Raw genomic sequence first — 17,642 nt, forward strand, 5'->3', positions numbered from 1 at the left:
AATCTCATGACACTGAATAGTAGTCTTCCATGACTTTCCTGAAATGGCCCTGGAGGTAGGAGTGGAACCACTGAAACACAGTGCCCCCAACCTCCATCTTCCTAAAAGGCTCCAGAAGAATACCATAATCAGCAGTATTGACAGCTGTCAAGAGATCAAGGAGAACGAGGAGGGTCACATTTGCCCCCCCCCCATCTCTTTCCTAACAAATATAATCAACTAGAGTGACCAAGGCAGTTTTGGTGCCATGACCAAGCCTGAAGCCAAACTGGAATGGATCTAAGTACAGTCATACCTCGAGTTGCAGATGCTTCAGGTTGTACGTTTTCAGGTTGCGCACCACGCCGAACCCGGAAGTACCGGAATGGGTTACTTCCGAGTTTCAGTGCTCGTGCATGCACAGAAGCACTAAATCATGCTTTGTTCATGCACAAAAGTGCCAAATCGCGACCTGTACATGCGCAGACACAGCGCTGCAGGTTGTGAGCACTGCGGGTTGCGAACGTGCCTCCCGCACGCATCACATTCGCAACCCGAGCATCGACTGTAATCAGTGAGGCAAGAACCTTGATGGGACCACCAGTCATGTCAGCTGGAAAATCTTCCAGAGCATTTAGGACTCCATCAGTCTCCAAGGGTAGACCAACTCAGTGGGTCCCTCACCCTTGCAGAATAGCTGCATTCAGCCCAAAACTCACCATAGAATGGTCTGTCCATGACAAGAGACTCACAGTGGGCCCTCCAATCAGCAACCGGTAATCTGCTCTATGACAATGACAAGGCTGAGGGCATGCCCAGCCACATAGGTTGGGGCATTGATGTACTGAGACAGCTCCATGGTTGACATGGAGACAACAAAGCCCCAAGCCATCCCATATGAGGCAGCTTCGGCATGGATACTGAAATCCCCAAACGCTATTTTGAAGGGGTTCTCCCACATAGCACCCGAGGCTTCTGCTGCCAACTTGGTTAGGGAGGTTGTGAAGCAGCACGGTGGAGGGCACACTAGCAACATCCTGGTTCTGTATTTCTGGCCCAACACCACGAGCCATCCTGTGGATCGGTCTGCTGGTGAAGGTGATTGAATTCTTATGGACAATTAAAACTCCCATGTGCTGCCTCACCCTCTCTCATCTGGAACGGTGCTGCGCCAAGAACCCAGGCGGACACAGCTGGGCTAGCATAGGGTCTAGTCCATCATCCCAAGGTCTCAGTTATACATGCCAAACCTGCTCCCTCATTCACAATTAAAATGCAGATCATCAAAGTTTAATTCCAGGAAGCCCTGGCATTGAGCAACACTAAACAGAGTTAAGATGTGGATGGGATATAGGAGAAGTGCACACTGATGGCAAATCCTATGCCCCACCCCCACCCCCCAAGCAAGGCCACACTCCAGCCCCTGATCGGGCACAGGAAATTTCCCTCCCACTGACTTGTGTGGAAAATATATTGGAAAAAGCTGTCCCATGTTGACAGCAGCCACACCCCTATCGCCCTGATAGAACATAAGATAGAACTCAGCAACCTATCACACCACACCAACATCAACAAGTAAATTGTTACTCTGGTGATTTAGCATGGGGCTACATTGCCCTAGGTTGTGCATGCACAGAGTTCAGGAGGGAAAAGCTTGGTGATGGGAAACAAGGGGAAAGGGTGTTTTGCATGGAAAAAGGAGCACTTTACATAGTAATCTAATAAATTATTTTCCCCCACCTGAGCCCTTTGTGGGGTAAACAGTAGCTCCTTTCAGGCAATTCAAATTAGGAAAACAGCAGAGAGGAAAAAGCTGAAAAGCCCTCTCCCAGGACTGCTGCTTCAATCTGTCTTTGAGTGCCTCCCTCCCCAGATGTGACTGCTGTTATGAAAAAAAATAATGTTGGGAGATCTGATTATGAAACTTCCACATCACATACAGTCCATTTGGGAGGGCTTTAGTTATGAAGGAAACTGAGTTGCTTTGCGTCACTGCATCTCTTACCTCAAAGGGCTGCTGTGAAGATAAAGTTAAAGAATTCCAGTTCCGTTACCTGAGCAACTGGTTAGGGAAAAATGGGATCAGATAAAAAAACAAAAACCTGTTGTAATACGACTTTAAAGGTATGTAGTTTTGGCAATATCATGCCCTATGGGGGTTTTTTTATAAAAAAGGTGTATTGCTAATCTACTGTACAATAAATTAACATGTGGCATTTACAGTGCAATCCTATGGGTTTTTATACCCTAGAATGTGTAGATAGGACTGCATCCTTATTTGTTTAAGCTATTGAAAGTATTTTTATTTACAAAGGGGCTGTTGGCAATATATTATCAGTTTTTCAAAAAAAAAATAAGATTTAATGAGATTTAAAGTAACATTATCCCCTCTCCTACTACACTGTATTAGGAAGGAGATTACATTTTATAGTTGACAGTTTTGCTGCTGCCACTAGATGGCCTTGCTTCCATGTAGCATTCAAGATTTTCATATTTTCAAAGAAGTGTTTCTTTCTTATTCTCTTCCCACTGCATCTTTATGAATATCTACATAAAAAGAAATGAGAATTTATTTGTCAACATTTATGGAATACTGAAAACATTTTTCTTGGTTTGTTTGCTTATAATATCTTTACATAATTTGCAGTTGTTTCCTCCAAATCTCTCAGTAAGATATTGTGTAGGTAGAAAAATGTCAAATTTTACAGACTAATCAGTATTAACAATTCTGTCTGAAGATGTTGGCCCCCCCCAAAAAAAAACACACCAGAAGAATTAACAGTAAAGACAAAGCTTTGGAAATGTTGTTTTTTAAATTTTCTTTTCTTCATAGCAGTTTTTTCATTTGCTAAATTCACCCCAATGGTTCTGATTGGTGCGGGGCGGGGGGGGGGGAGATGAACTATGTTCAGTTAGGAAGAGATGGCTGCATGGGCATAGCCAGGATTGGGGGGGCAGGCCTTTTGTTAGGGGCGCAGAGCCTCAGTTTGCTATGTATTTTTATTGATTTAGAGAGGTAAGCTGCCTCTCCCATGGATGGCTGCTGTGATGGCTTCAGACTCTTTCAGTTGCTGTCAATGGGCTGCCAGGTGCAGTTGCTTGCTGAATAGCTGGGTTTTCAAGGCCTTCAGCAGGTGGGGTGATGCAGCTTACCTGCAGGGTCCCAGCCACTCTTCCCCTCTATGTACCCGGCGACAGGGACTTTAATTTCATCTCTTCAATCCCTGCTTGATATGAGCAGTTCAAAGAAACCTATGCCACCTCCATGTTTGCACAGTTAATGGGTGCAACCCTGGGTTTCTTGGGGGGAATTGAGGGTCTTTGGATCTCATGGTCCCTAGGCTGCCTCTGACATGACACTGTCCCTAGAATGCCCCATTTCAGAGCGTACCAACTGTGGAAACACCACTGACGGCAAATTATAAATGCTGAATTATCTATAGTTGTACTGAGGGTTTGCAGGCACAGATGCCTCGTCATCAGAGCTCCTCTCCCCTGGCAGAGGGGTATTTCTGCTCCATCTTAACCCCTTCCAACGAACAGATCTGAGGTTAGGAGTACTCCGTTAATTATCTTTTGACTAGTTCTTTATTCCTACATGCTTACCTCACTCAGTAACAACCACGTAGCAGAACTAGAATGGATAGATAAACGAAGAGCTTTTATATTTCCTAAGCTTGGGTTGACGATGCCATCTGCTATTCCATTTTTGAATGTGCCTATATGTGAATGAAAACATTATTTTTGGTATATGTTGTAATAAACCTATTTTCCCAGAATAGTAAATATAAAAAAAAAAATCTTATTTTATATTACATCAAATAAGGTACAAAGTTAAATAAATGAATATTGCATTTTTTTTACGTCTTAATGAGACATCACTGAAGTGGGCATACTATCATATTAAAGTAGAACCTTGGTGCATATCTTTGTAATGTTAAAATTGTGCAATGCAAACCTGTGACTTTTGTTTCCAATTCATGATCCTGCATAGCGGTTTGTAAAAAGGTGTTATTGCCTTGCTCTAGGTTGTAGCCAATGGTGGCTTTGCCTTTGTGGAAAGTGCTTTGGCGCATGCAATTTTCAACAACTGGGACATCCAAGTTTCGACAATCCCCTCAACCCAAATGGGCTCTTTGCATCCCTGCTCCTCAGCAAAGCTACTCTTGAGGGTGGAGGGACCTTCCAGAACAGAATGATATTAGACACAGAACAGAAGGTTACAGAGTGGAGCAGGTATCAGAGAAAATCAGATGCCCCTAATTTATGCTGTCACAATCTCTTTCGACTAAGGCAAAGTCACGACTAGATGCAATTTTCAGTCCCCCAATGATAGCCTTTTACAGGCTGGGATGAGGCCACACCCTTTCTTTGATAAGGCAATGTTCTTTACCATAGGTGCAGCCTACAGCCAAACATGCTAAGGACACTGTGATAGGAGAACAGACCATTAAGGTTAGAAGTCAGACTGAAGCGATGTGCATGCTTGCACAGTAATGCACACTTGACATGACTTTGTCATGCAGACTAGAGTTGGCTATGCAATAAGTGAGCTGAAATTCTGTCTCTACCATGCAGTCACTGGGTTGGCAGGGAAGCATTCACACATCAAGCCCCTCCAATGTTCCAACACTAAACACAATCTTGCTACCCCTTTCTTCTCTCTTGTGTTGTGTTGCTTTCTTGAGACATCCAACCTTTATATCCCCTGTCCCTCCCTCTCTCCCTCCCTTCTCTCCTTCCATATCTCCATGTCTTTCCCCCATTTCTTCTTCCTGTCTTCCTGCTCTGATTGGCTGTTTTTGTTGTCTACCCTTAGCCCTACCCCCCCCCAGCTGCTAATACCTCTTTCTTGAATGAAGTAATGTGGTTTTGGCTACATAAGCACAATCACATTCTAATCGGTATTAAAATAAATGATTTCGACTTTCTCATGCAACATTGTCATGAAAGGAGTACAACTTTTGGATCCCACCCCCTAAATTATTGCAAAACTTTAAGCTGTGCTGCAGTTTAGAAGAATATAAAAACCAAGCTGAAACCATCTAAGAATATATATATTTTTACCTATTTGAAAATATCCATCCTGAGTTTTTGCGATTTTAAAATTCCCTGAATTGCCTCCTGCAGCCTGTATGTCTATCTCCTGTAACAAATAAAAAGAAAGAAAACCTAACTAGTTTTCCAAGAGGAAAGCCAAGCCTTATTGTGCACATTTCCCTTTTGCAAATCTCCCCAACCAATAGTGCTAGCCATGTGATAACCCAGGATATCCAACTAATCAATTCCAGTTTTAAATTAGTTTGTAACAACTATGTATGCTGTTAACATATTTTAACTTTCCCTGGGCAAAGTTATTCACTATATACAGTCACATACTCTTTTCAGTGTTTTCTTTCTCTCAGTTTTTACATGTTTAAGGACAATTTTCAAATAAGAGAATCAGTGGAATTCCAATAATTAATCAAGGGATCCTTAGTTGCATAAAAGTTTTGGCTGACAGCTTACCTTCCCATATTCATTTATACTATACCAGTATGTTCACTATTGTTTCAAAGCACAATGTATTAAACCCAGAGATTTGCTTTTCTTCCAAGCTCTGGTGAGTACATATCTGGCAACCGTCAGTAAACTGGCTATCAATTTGCAATATGTTCCATAAGCTGGGTTCTCAGTTGTGTACAACGCAACAGAACCACTGAACACTTCCTGGGCCAATTACCTCAGTTGACTACAACAGTATAGGCAACATGTGGTCTTCCAAACATTTCTGGGCCACCACTCCCATCATCCCTGAGCATTGGTCATGCTACTTGAGGATGACAGGAGGTAGGAATGTAGGAAGCAGCAATTGGTCCATGTAGCTCAATAGTGTCTACACTGACTGTAATTGCCTCTCCAGGATTTCAGGCAGGAGTATCTCCCAACCCTGCCTGGAGATGCCATCAGGGATTGAACAGGGAACCTTCTGCTTGCAAGGCAGGTGCTTTATCACTGAGCTACAGCTCTTCCCCAAGTTGGAGTCCAACAGCACCTGCAGGGTCACAGGTCCCCCATCCCTGGGTTACAACAAATACAGTGGTACCTCGGGTTACAGATGCTTCAGGTTACATACGCATCAGGCTACAGACTCCGCTAACCCAGAAATAGTACCATGGGTTAAGAACTTTGCTTCAGGATGAGAACAGAAATCATGCTCCGGCGGTGCGGCAGCAGCAGGAGGCCCCATTAGCTAAAGTGGTGCTTCAGGTACCACTGTAAAGATTGCTAGTCAAAAGATCTGCAGGAGGAAATTTTACAAGGCAGGCCCAACTTCCGTTTCTCCCCCCCCCTTTTTTTTTAGCTGATCAAACAAACAAGGTGCTATCAGAGCAATATACCCATATATAGAAGATAATGTTTTAAAATATAAGTGCCTGCGCCTTGTAAGACTGGTCCTCAAAGACTGCTCTCTGCTCCAATAACTGATTGTCTTTTTTAATTATTGTTTTGCACTATGGCAGCAGCCATGGTTTTCAGTCAAAGTTGACTTCTGCAGTGCTACCAAAGGCCATGGCAGTCAAACACATTCTGCCACAACATGCCGAAGTCAGATCAGAAGCAGTGCCTGGATGAGATAAAACGGGAGAGATGCTTATCTCTGAGCAGAATTTTGACAAAACTGTCCCGTATGAGGTTGAGATGGTAACATCCTGACAGGTTATGACTGCTGGCCAGGAATTTTAAGAAAAGAGCAAGACTTCTCCCTAATATTAATAATAAGATTTGAAATGCTTTATATTTATGTGAGAGCTGACATACTTACAGCATTAGGTAAAACTTCTACAGTAGCATCAACTATTATATCTCCTGGATGTTCGACATTTCCGCTTTTAAAAAGGTACCTGCAAAACACATTATTGGGGCAAATTTAATAATGCATTAAATATTTAACTTATAGTTATTTTATGACAGGTCTTCCACTTAATGTTCTCTGGGAATATTTTACAGATGGAAGAAAGAGTATAAACAGACTGAGGGTGGAAGTTATATGGTAGATAACACTCTGCCAATGCATTGTATTCTTCTTTAAAAATACAAATAAGATACAGAGAACTGTAAATTCAATCAGAGGAGTGATGAGCTACAGTGCCTACTTCTTTCTCCATCAAATATGTTTTTCTCAAATAGGGATAGTTGAATGAGTCAATTTCAGGTTCTCAGATTTAAGTTAAGTTCTCCACATTTCCACATCAGCTTGTTTTTAAAACTTTGTTTTAAATTTTGTTTGTTTTTTTGTATATTCTTTTCTTTTTTATTATTATTTATACCCTGCCCATCTGGCTTTCACTATCTGGTTTTCACTAGTATATGCATCATTAAGCACACTTTGCCTACAATATGTATTTTTTTTACTCATTATTTGGTTCGATAAATTAATTGCAAAATTCAGAAAAATGCAAATTTCAAAGGATGAGTGTGTCTTGGTTTGCATATTGTTTCAGGAAATGCAGAATAGGTAGATTAGACTGCAAATGCAAACTGAGCTGAATTTCTCCCCCATCCCAATGTCCAGCTTTTTCACCCATGGGAGAGATTAAAGAGCTTGGGGAAGGCAATTTGGACGAGAAACAAATTAGGGGAAATGTTCCTGTATCCTAATACCTACCTTTCTATTTTTATTGGCTGCCAAAAGCTGAACAGAATATAATCTCCAGCCACAGGAGCAAAAGCCCAGAAAAATTCTATTCCTTTATAAGCTTTTTCTAGGGTAAAGTGCTGGAATACTTTTAGACTTGTAGTCAGGTCTGCAGCTGGGTTGACATGTGCTGTAAGTAATGGATTTTTCCCGAAATCTCTATCCTGTAAGACATAAATGGATATTTTTATATAAAGAGAGTGAAATACAAAGTTATCAACAAAATGAATGGCAAAGACAAACCATAATCTTTATACTTTAAATGTGCTGTAAATTATAGTCATGGGTGCATCACTGAACATTTTGCAAATAAAATCAGTGGCAGTCATTGATGAGGTGTAAACTATAACTCTTTTCAAACAACCAGTGAAAGAACAGGGTATTCATGTAGGAGAGAAGTAAGATCCAGGTATCAACATACAGTGGTACCTCGGGTTAAGTACTTAATTCATTCCGGAGGTCCTTTCTTAACCTGAAACTGTTCTTAACCTGAAGCACCACTTTAGCTAATGGGGCCTCCTGCCACCTCTGTGCTGCCACTGTGCAATTTCTGTTCTCATCCTGAAGCAAAGTTCTTAACCTGAGGTACTATTTCTGGGTTAGCGGAGTCTGTAACCTGAAGCGTATGTAACCTGAAGCGTATGTAACCCGAGGTACCACTGTACATGCATTTATTAGACTGTGATGGTGAACCTCAGGTGCAGAAAGAAAGCCACATGTCCTATTTCATATGGGACAGTCCTTTATTTGAAAGGCTGTCTGGATAGTTTTCTATCTGAATGAACACCTGGTGCAAATCTGTTATAAAAATATAGAACCATAAGAAGACAGAGCAGAAGCCTTAGAGTTGCCCATCAACAGTTAGCAGCCTGGGCAGATGTACAAGTATGCAGCTCTGGATGGCACTCGCAGTGGAACAGAATGTGCTACCACAGCCTAACTGAAAAAAGTTACACTGATTGTTGCAGAGCCAGCCCTACCATCTGGCAGAGTGAGATGGCTACCTCGGGCAGCTGATTTGGGGAGTATGAAAGAGCAGCTAATTCCAAGTTACTTAATTTATTGTTGTAATTTTATTCCAAAACAGAGGTGCATGTGAGATTTTTTGCCTCCAGTTCCAAAATAACATAGTCACTCTTGGTTATTGTGCACCTTGCCTTTGGACAAATGTGGTGCTCCAACTCAGGAAGCAAAATGTTTTGGGCCAGCCCTGAGAATGAAACCTGCTGCTATTATCTCGCTCCCATTCCGTGCATGTCACGCATATATAGATCATCTAAACAAATCTTTACATTTTATGCACCATTTTTGGAAAGAAACTTTGCCTGCGTGCAGACGAGCCCAAAATTTCAGCCACTTTGCAGGGTGGGATATAAAAACAAGAGGTATTCATTCATCTCTAAAGAAGAAACAGTGACCCATAGATCTATGGCCGTTAGGGACGGGCAAACTACACTCAGCTGCTAAGCCCTAAAATTAATTGAGCTTCTCAGATTGAACTATCAACCATTCAATTATATATATTTTTTAAATTTCCAAACCACCTTTCATCTAGATGGATTCCCAGGCAGTGTACAACACCCTCTAGGGCAGTGTTTCCCAAACATTTTTGGGCAACGGCACACCTGTTTACCGGAAAAAAATCTCGCGGCACACCACCATTAAAGCCCCGCCCCGTGACGTCAGCGCGCAGCGTCACGCCGGGAGGGACGCACAAAAGTGAAAGTTTTTTCCCTTCCCCTTGCCGGGGTGGGAGGAGGCAGCAGAACGAGGGCGCGTTGCGGGCTCTGCGTGGCTTCAGGCGGAGCCTAGGAGCCACTTCCCAGCCTGGAGGGCAGGCTGTGCGCGGACCCCGCCACTCTCGGGGCGCGACCCAGACCCGGCTGCCTTCCACGGCCAGCAGAGGTAGGCCGCCGGCTTCTAACCCGGCGGAACTGGGGCGTCCCGGGCGCAGCGCCGCGCTCCCCGCTCCTCCCGCCCCGCCCCCTTCTCCTGGGTGCCCCCTCCCTCCTTTGTTCTCCGGAGCCCCGCCTCCCCCTCTGCCCCAGCTCGCCTATTGGCTCACGCAGCCGCCACTCAGGTGGGGGCCCGCTTTGGCCCCGCTCCCCGGCCGCCGAGAGAGAGTGGGAGCGTGCGGGGCTGGGCTGGGCGGCCGGGCGTCTCCTTCCCTGCGCTGCTTCGGCCGCGTCTGCAGCCGCCGCAGGACCAGGCGGGAGGCCAGTCATGCCCAGACACTGCCAGCCGCTCGGAAGGAGCCGTCGCTCCGCCGGGCAGCGCCTGCCTGCGCGCCCCTCGCTCCCTGCGCCGAGGATGGCGGGGGCGCCGGGCGCAAGGCAGCGCCGGGGCTGCTGGGCAAGCGGCAGGTGCTGATGCAGTTTTGGGAATTCCTGTCACAGGGAGCAAGGCAGAAGCGGATGACGGGGCATGTTCCCCGGGGGAGCGGGGCCGGAGGATTAGCCCGACTCGCCCGCCTCCCTCCCACGGCACACTAGGCAACGTCCGGCGGCACACTAGTGTGCCGCGGAACACCGGTTGGGAAACACTGCTCTAGGGAGGGTGTTCCATGGTTGTGGTGCTACCACAGGAAAGTCAACTTCTTGAACACTTGAGTAGCAAAATTCCTCCCTACCCTCCCTACCAATTTCATCTACCCCACTTCCTCCGGAAAATAATTCTTACCTTGGGCAAGGCAGGACAATGGGTGGGAGAAACAGAAGGCTAGGGCAGCCAGTTCAGAGTAAACTCTCAAACTATAAAACACATGCAGCTATTGATTGTTGGGCCAGACCCATAATCCCCTGCTGAAAATGTCAGCTCTGTGTAGCTCTGAAAATACCCTGTAATTCCACCTCTTGGCTGCTGGGGGTCAAGGAGCTGGCAAGCCCTACATTCTTCAGCTGTAAGCTAAAGAGGGGTGAGGTAACATCCAAGCAGGTGTACTTGCATTCTTGAGCACTCCCACCATGAATAATCACCCAATCACTAACGGCAATTGGAGACTGTGATTTGTTTTGCTAGCAGACACTGTGCAGGGCAGGGGACTAGCCTTGGCATCTGTGCATTGCATCCACAAAGTCTCTAGCACTTTATTTGCCTTCTCTTTGAACTTGGTGACGGTTGTATTTCTACCCTATTGACACCGTGATGTTGAGAAAGAAGCAAATGACTAATAGAACTTACCTTCAATTTCTGTATCTTCCCAGCCAAAGAAGAATGAATTCCCACATGCTGAAAGAGAGATGGCCTATAACGGATGCGCAAATAGGTCTTTTGCCGTTCACAGTGTCTCTGAAAACGAAACCATTTAATGTAAAACAACAACAGAAAGAGGCAACCACATTCAGCTGCATTTCAGTTTCTCTATATATTTATAACTTTCTCTTGCAAACTATATTCCGTCACAGGTGAACAAACCACCTATACTTTGTTATGCTTGTGGTGATGAACTGTCTTATCTTGTTCTCACATTACCAACTCAGCAAGGTCATTGTCCCTCTGCTTGTGTTGCTTGCTGCATTTTCACAGTGTTCACACTTAAGAGGGGGACAGGGATGTCTTCACTCAACATGTAGATGAGACAAGGAACTGAAGCAAGTAGAGACTAGTGAGAGAGGGGCTCTAAAGAAATGTCACAGTGCTTAAAGCCTGTTTTACTGGAAGTGCTGCAACCCTAAGGAAGCAATCAGAGCTAAGACACAGTAGCCAGGGGTGGGATGGGATAAGCATTAAAGAAATATCATACATATATCAATTTAAACTAACCACCCAATTCCTTGGTTGTAGGCTTCTAGTTAACTTTAAAGATATTTGTTGAAAAAGACTACACACAAATTCAATTCAAGTTTAGTATTTATGTGCCAACAATGAATAAGGGAAAGAGTAAGATTTTTTAAAATGTAGGATTAACTGTTTAATTACAGATCAACTCAAATGATCAACTTCAAAATTAGGTCCAATATTCCAGCAGATATGGTTTTAGTAGGATTCAGTGTGGCATAGTGCTTTAAGTGTTGGACTAAGACCTGGGAAACTAGAGTTCAAATTCCCACTCAGCTATGAAGCTCTCTGGGCAATATTGGGCCAGTCACTACCTCTCAATCTAACCTGCTTCAGAGGGTTGTTGTGGGGATTAAATGGGGGAGGGGGGAATAGAGTATTATACCTTGAGTTCAATCAAGGAAAAGCCTAGATCTATATGTAAGTAATAAATAAACAAACAAACCACATCTTATTAAAATATGCAAAGCAATACCAGTCTTGAAAATGACAGAATAATATATAAACTCAGATGTATAATTCTAATGGAATATCACATGCAAATACTTGTGCACAAATCTAGCTTGTATCAACTTACTGTGTTACTTATAAATTGGTTTTAAAATAAAATACCCATAACATATCTAAGGTGACTAACCAAAATTGAAAACCAATTAAAAAACCACAATAATATCAACAGATAAAATGCAAATGATCAACCGCTTAAATTGGATTTATTAAATTATTTTGTACATAACAGCAATTTTGTATTTTAATTGTGTTCATCATTTCTGTTTCTGTCATGTTACAGTATATTACATTCAAACTTACATAATAATGGAATATGCATTTTTTCATAGTGAGGTGACATGATTGCACTGAAATTTATGGAATTTGGTTGAGTTAATTATTGTGAACTCATGCTGTCCATTTGCCCAATGGTTGTTTTGAAATTCCAGTTGTGTAAGCAATCAGCAACAATTTCCTTCTCTTTTTGTTCTAAAATGTAATTGTATTGTCAGTGTTTGCCCATCTGCCCCAACCCCATGCAACTTACTTTTGTTAATAATTGTAGTACTTACTGCATCTTTCTCTGGACTGCAAACTTTAACCCAAAGTAAGTGGTCTAGAAGCCAGTCAATTGGCTTATCTTTGTAGAACATTAACAAAAATTCAACTATCAGCGGCAAGTCTCTGCATCGGAATAATTTTCCTGAAAATGATGTTTTCAAAAAGGGAGAGGTAAATCACAACTTTCCATACTGCACAGTAAAGCACAAAAGAATGCATTTGTGCATGTTGTTTCCATGATTATATGCAGTTTTATGCACACTTTACGCTACTGTATGCATTTTTTGTGCATATCATTTGACCAGAGAACTGCACTGCAAAATTTAGAGATGTGCAAATTTTGAAGGATGGTTTTGTTTCAGTTTGTATCGTGTATGAATTGAGTACGTTCGCCTTTAAATGCTAACTGAATTGAATTTATCACCCATCCCTAGGTGGTAGTAATTCATGGTCCATGATGACCTCTTCAGGAGGGATGGCACCACCTGCTTTCTCAAGGTAGTGAGCATCTTTCCCTCTCACAGCAAGGCATGCACCACTTGTGCACCACTTGCTGGACCCATCCAGTCAATCCTTTTCTGCCAGATTTTAACAAGGCAGGCAAGGTTGAGAGGACAAACAATTGGTCTAATCCATGTAAACATTCTATCTACATCCATGGGCTTCAAAAACTGCAAATGATCCTATAAATCTAACCAGGACCTGCAACAACTGGCCTCAAGTTCAGAGTAGATACAAGTAGGGATGGAAAGATCTGTTCATTTTAGTTCTCGCAGTATCTCATTTTTCCCATCTTAAATTCTGTTCTTCATATATCTGCTGCAATCTGTGTGGGTTTTTTAAAAGAATCCTCATGAAAATTCATCAGAATTTTGCTGCAAATTTCTTCTAATGTACACATTTTTGCATACAGCTGTGGCTAATGTACACATTTTTACAAGCACTTTCTCCTAACATAATGCATATTTGTATGTTATATTTTCTAATGTATGGAATTTTATGCACACTTCCACCTAATATATGCTTTTTTGTAAATGTTGGCTGGTTGGAGAACAGCATTGCAAAATTCAGATGAGTGCAAATTTTGAAGGTGGCTGTATTTCAGTTCTCATATTGTTTCTTGAAGCGCAGCCAGATTTAGGGCACAATCCAGCCAAAGTCAAGCTCTTCTGAGTCCCACTGAATTCAATGCTTAGCATTCAAACAAAATCAAAGTGGGGAATGAAAGATTTAGGGCACAATCCAGCCAAAGTAAAGATCTTCTGAGTCCCATTGAATCCAATACTTAGTATTCAAACAAAATCAAAGTGGGGCATGAAAGATTTAGGGCACAATCCAGCCAAAGTCAAGCTCTTCTGAGTCCCATTGATTTCAATGCTTAGCATTCAAACAAAATCAAAGTGGGGCATGAAAGCATTCAACTATGAATGAACAGCATACGCGGTTAAAAAACAATGCCCCTTACAAGCTGTAATACTCCCTTAACCAGATAAGATGAACCCTGAAGGAAGAACAAAACATGCAGAACTAGTTGTTGTTGTTCCAACAGTTGCTTATGCAGTATTTTGCATTGTTTCTAAATGCAAGTTCTGGAGATTATATGTAATCTAAGTACCTGCAAATTTACTTGGGCCATGTTTTGCTTTCTTTGTTTGATCAAGGTGATTTATTAATGGAAGAACTTAACAACCTGCACAGACCTACAGATACTCTATTTTGGTTCCGTTACAGGTTAATTCCACTCATTGTCCTTGGATCTGCCTCATAGGTTTATAAATCATTATGCTGTCATAATGTTGAGTTCAACATTTCCTTGTTCCAACCTGTCAACTATTTCCCATAAATTAATAAGAAAAGAAACTGCATCCAATGATTGTCCAAGGGGAGGAGAGGTTTGGTTAAATTCTCAAGTGAGGTTTTTGTTCCACCTATATTACTTTAGAAGTAGCTGAAGGGTTTTGTGAGCATCTTTTCCAGCACACCCCTCCTTCAGTTCAGCCTACTAACATGAATGAATGAAAAATTCATTCTTAATTCAGGAGCAAAGTTGTTGCTGATAATAGGCACACACTTCCTCTCTTGCTTAGGCTGCTCCTTTGCAGTCTTGGATAATGTTGCTTTGTTGTTGTTTAGTCGTTTAGTCGTGTCCAACTCTTTGTGACCCCATGGACCAGAGCACACCAGGCACTTCTGTCTTCCACTGCCTCCCGCAGTTTGGTCAAACTCATGCTGGTAGCTTTGAGAACACTGTCCAACTATCTTGTCCTCTGTTGTCCCCTTCTCCTTGTGCCCTCCATCTTTCCCAACATCAGGGTCTTTTCCAGGGAGTCTTCTATTCTCATGAGGTGGCCAAAGTACTGAAGCCTCAGCTTCAGGATCTGTCCTTCCAGTGAGCACTCAGGGCTGATTTCCTTCAGAATGGATACGTTTGATATTCTTGCAGTCCATGGGACTCTCAAGAGTGTCCTCCAGCACCATAATTCAAAAGCATCAATTCTTCGGCAATCAGCCTTCTTTATGGTCCAGCTCTCACTTCCATACATCACTACTGGGAAAACCATAGCTTTTACTATACGGACCTTTGTTGGCAAGGTGATGTCTCTACTTTTTAAGATGCTGTCTAGGTTTACTTTACTTTACTTTACTTACCAATAAACCCAAGCTGAGAAAATTCAAGAAACATCCACTCCTTTGAGTCCTGTAGCACAACAAACTCACTGATTGTTTGTATAAATGATGGTTTGGCTATAATATCATCTTCTAACTGAAAAAGAAATCAACATTTTTCAATTGCAGCCATAGATCAAGAGACCCTTTACAGATACTGTAATTTTGTTGCTTCTAGAGAAATAAATGAAATAAGCAAAGGGAAAAGAAATGGCAACAAGGTATCAATATAAATATAAGTTACTTCTGTACTCCATTGTAGATTAGCAGAAATGGAGGCATAGAAGAGGCATTGCTATATTCCAGGAAATGGGTTTGCAGGATGAACACAAAATTGGATAATCCTTTGGGTGGCAGGTAAACAGTGATTTTTTTCTGGGGGGACGCAGGGGTACGCGTACTCTTAAACAGTTTGTGAATCTAAGATTGAGGGGCAGTATTTCAATATGAGTAGGAAAATGAGAGTACCCCTAAACATTTTTTTAGGGGGGAAAAGCACTGCATATAAACATCACAGCGGTAGTGAGAAGGTGAAGATTCAGAATCACTAGTAGGCTGATTAAAAAGTAGCAAAGATTGCAAAAAACATATTAACTTCATATGAGCAGTGCTGTTTAATGACTTGAATTGAGAAGTTTAAATTTGGCGCAGTAGAAATAATAAGATGTCTTCTGAGGAGATTCAAATGTGGAAACTGGATAATCGAAGCCAAAGGTTGTTTAAACATTAGCATTTTCCCTCATCAAACAGTAGGTACTGTAAATTGATATGCCTTATTGCATAGTTTTCTCACTGGAACTGCTTCTTTTTTACTTTAACAATTTGATATGTCTCTTCAATGAATAACCTGCTTGCTACATACATACATACATATATATATATATATATATATATATATATATATATATATATATATAATTGCTACAAATAAGAACATCATCTTGTGAAAAGCTGTGGGTGCCAAGAGTGCTGCTGTAGTGAAACAGTACTCCCAATAAATGTTCCTGACTTTTTTTTTCTGGCATGAGTTCTGAATCAAGCTGCTAAAAGCTGCTGTAGTTTTTAATGTTTTCATTTCATCTCCCTTGGGTGTTAATAAAAAGCACTTTCTAACAACTCCTGAAACAGAGCTTCTCAAAGATGCTTTCAGCTTTGGAAATGCCTAATTATCTCAGGATGAAGCGGACCTAAATGGACACAGAGAATAATTACAATTCACCCCAGGTGAAGAGGGATTTGGCTGCCTGTTCTTATGGCTCCTGTACAGCCATTATCTGTTCCCAGGCATGACTAAAAGTCTCTCAAGGGACCCTCGTGGACTTCAGAAATTGTGAACGATTGCACTGAAAATATTGACACAATTTTATCTAAACCTCCCTCAACCTTTTATTGATTTACAGAGATACTGGCCTTAAAAAAAGAAAAGAAATTTATAGCTTACATAAAGAAAAAAGGAAGCTGCAGATAAGAGGGTTTATTTCCTTAAACTGCCTTGAAAATGTTGCTAATGGTAGCACAACTACAAAGGACAGAAGAAAAACTAATTTAATCAGTGCAGCGTGTGAACTTACCTGTAAATAGAATGTTCCCCTTGGTTGGGCATACATCATTAAGAAGCTATAATCCAAATTCTGTTTTGTTCTCCATCTAATCAGAGGAAACAAATTATGTTTTTTTTAAAGAGGAGCTTACTTTTATACTATACTTTCATTTTAGACAGACACAAGCAAACTCTTATCAGTATTTCAGTCTAGTTTTCTGGATGGTAGTGAGGATGGAAACTGCCTTGGTGACCCTGGCTAATAATCTACACTGGGAGAGTGACAACAGGGACAGTAACTTTATTGTTTCCCTGGGACATATCAGCAACTTTCAGTACATCAACCAGAGTTTCTTCTGCACTATCTACATAGGCTGGAAGTTGGAAGCCCTGAGTTACTCTGACTCTGCTCCTACCTTACTGGGAAGTTTCGGAAGGTGGTGTTAGAAGACTTCTGTTTGTTTGTTTGTTTGTTTGTCTGTTTGTTTATAAGAAATCCAAACTAATTGCTTTACATTTTTAAACAAACAGAATAATAACCATAAGTAACTATCCTGTGCGGGGTTATGCAGAAATTTATTGTTTCTACCATGATTTTAAACTTCTGCATGAAACTTTAGGAGAGATTGTCTGGAGGTTTGGAGAGAGTTGCCAACAATACACAAGTGACACCCAGCTCTTATTTCTCCTTTCCATTTCAAAAAGGTGTGAAAATGTCAGCTTAAAATATTTGCCTGAAATCAGCAACAGACTGAATAACAGCAAATAAACACTCAGTGCAGGCAAGAAGTTTATGGATATATAGTACTTCGCCTGGGTGGGGTCATATTCCCCAGAAAGAAACTGTTGTGCTCCTGGATCTAGGCCTTATTCATCAGTTCGTCCCAGGACTACCTCTTATTAAAAGTAGTAATGGCCCATAGGCATTTTAAATGTATTTATTTAAGTAAT

General features: G+C 41.8%; 1 protein-coding gene across 2 annotated transcripts in view; it reads right to left on the minus strand.

The window, feature by feature from the left end:
• Window positions 1-2,253: 2,253 nt before the first annotated feature.
• The window catches only part of MGAT4D (MGAT4 family member D), a 47,841-nt gene continuing 32,452 nt past the window's right edge, over window positions 2,254-17,642 (minus strand). For both annotated transcript variants that reach the window (XM_083520053.1, XM_083520054.1), the window contains 9 exons: window positions 16,723-16,798; window positions 15,134-15,248; window positions 12,496-12,626; window positions 10,838-10,945; window positions 7,628-7,821; window positions 6,785-6,863; window positions 5,047-5,125; window positions 3,586-3,698; window positions 2,254-2,526 (listed from right to left, as the gene is read on the minus strand). In XM_083520053.1, coding sequence (XP_083376179.1) covers window positions 2,476-2,526; window positions 3,586-3,698; window positions 5,047-5,125; window positions 6,785-6,863; window positions 7,628-7,821; window positions 10,838-10,945; window positions 12,496-12,626; window positions 15,134-15,248; window positions 16,723-16,798 — 946 coding nt within the window. In that variant the 3' untranslated portion in view covers window positions 2,254-2,475. The remainder of the gene's footprint in view (window positions 2,527-3,585; window positions 3,699-5,046; window positions 5,126-6,784; window positions 6,864-7,627; window positions 7,822-10,837; window positions 10,946-12,495; window positions 12,627-15,133; window positions 15,249-16,722; window positions 16,799-17,642) is intronic.

Source organism: Podarcis liolepis, assembly GCF_965112155.1.
Source record: "Podarcis liolepis genome assembly, chromosome: 9".
Lineage (NCBI taxonomy): Eukaryota > Metazoa > Chordata > Lepidosauria > Squamata > Lacertidae > Podarcis > Podarcis liolepis.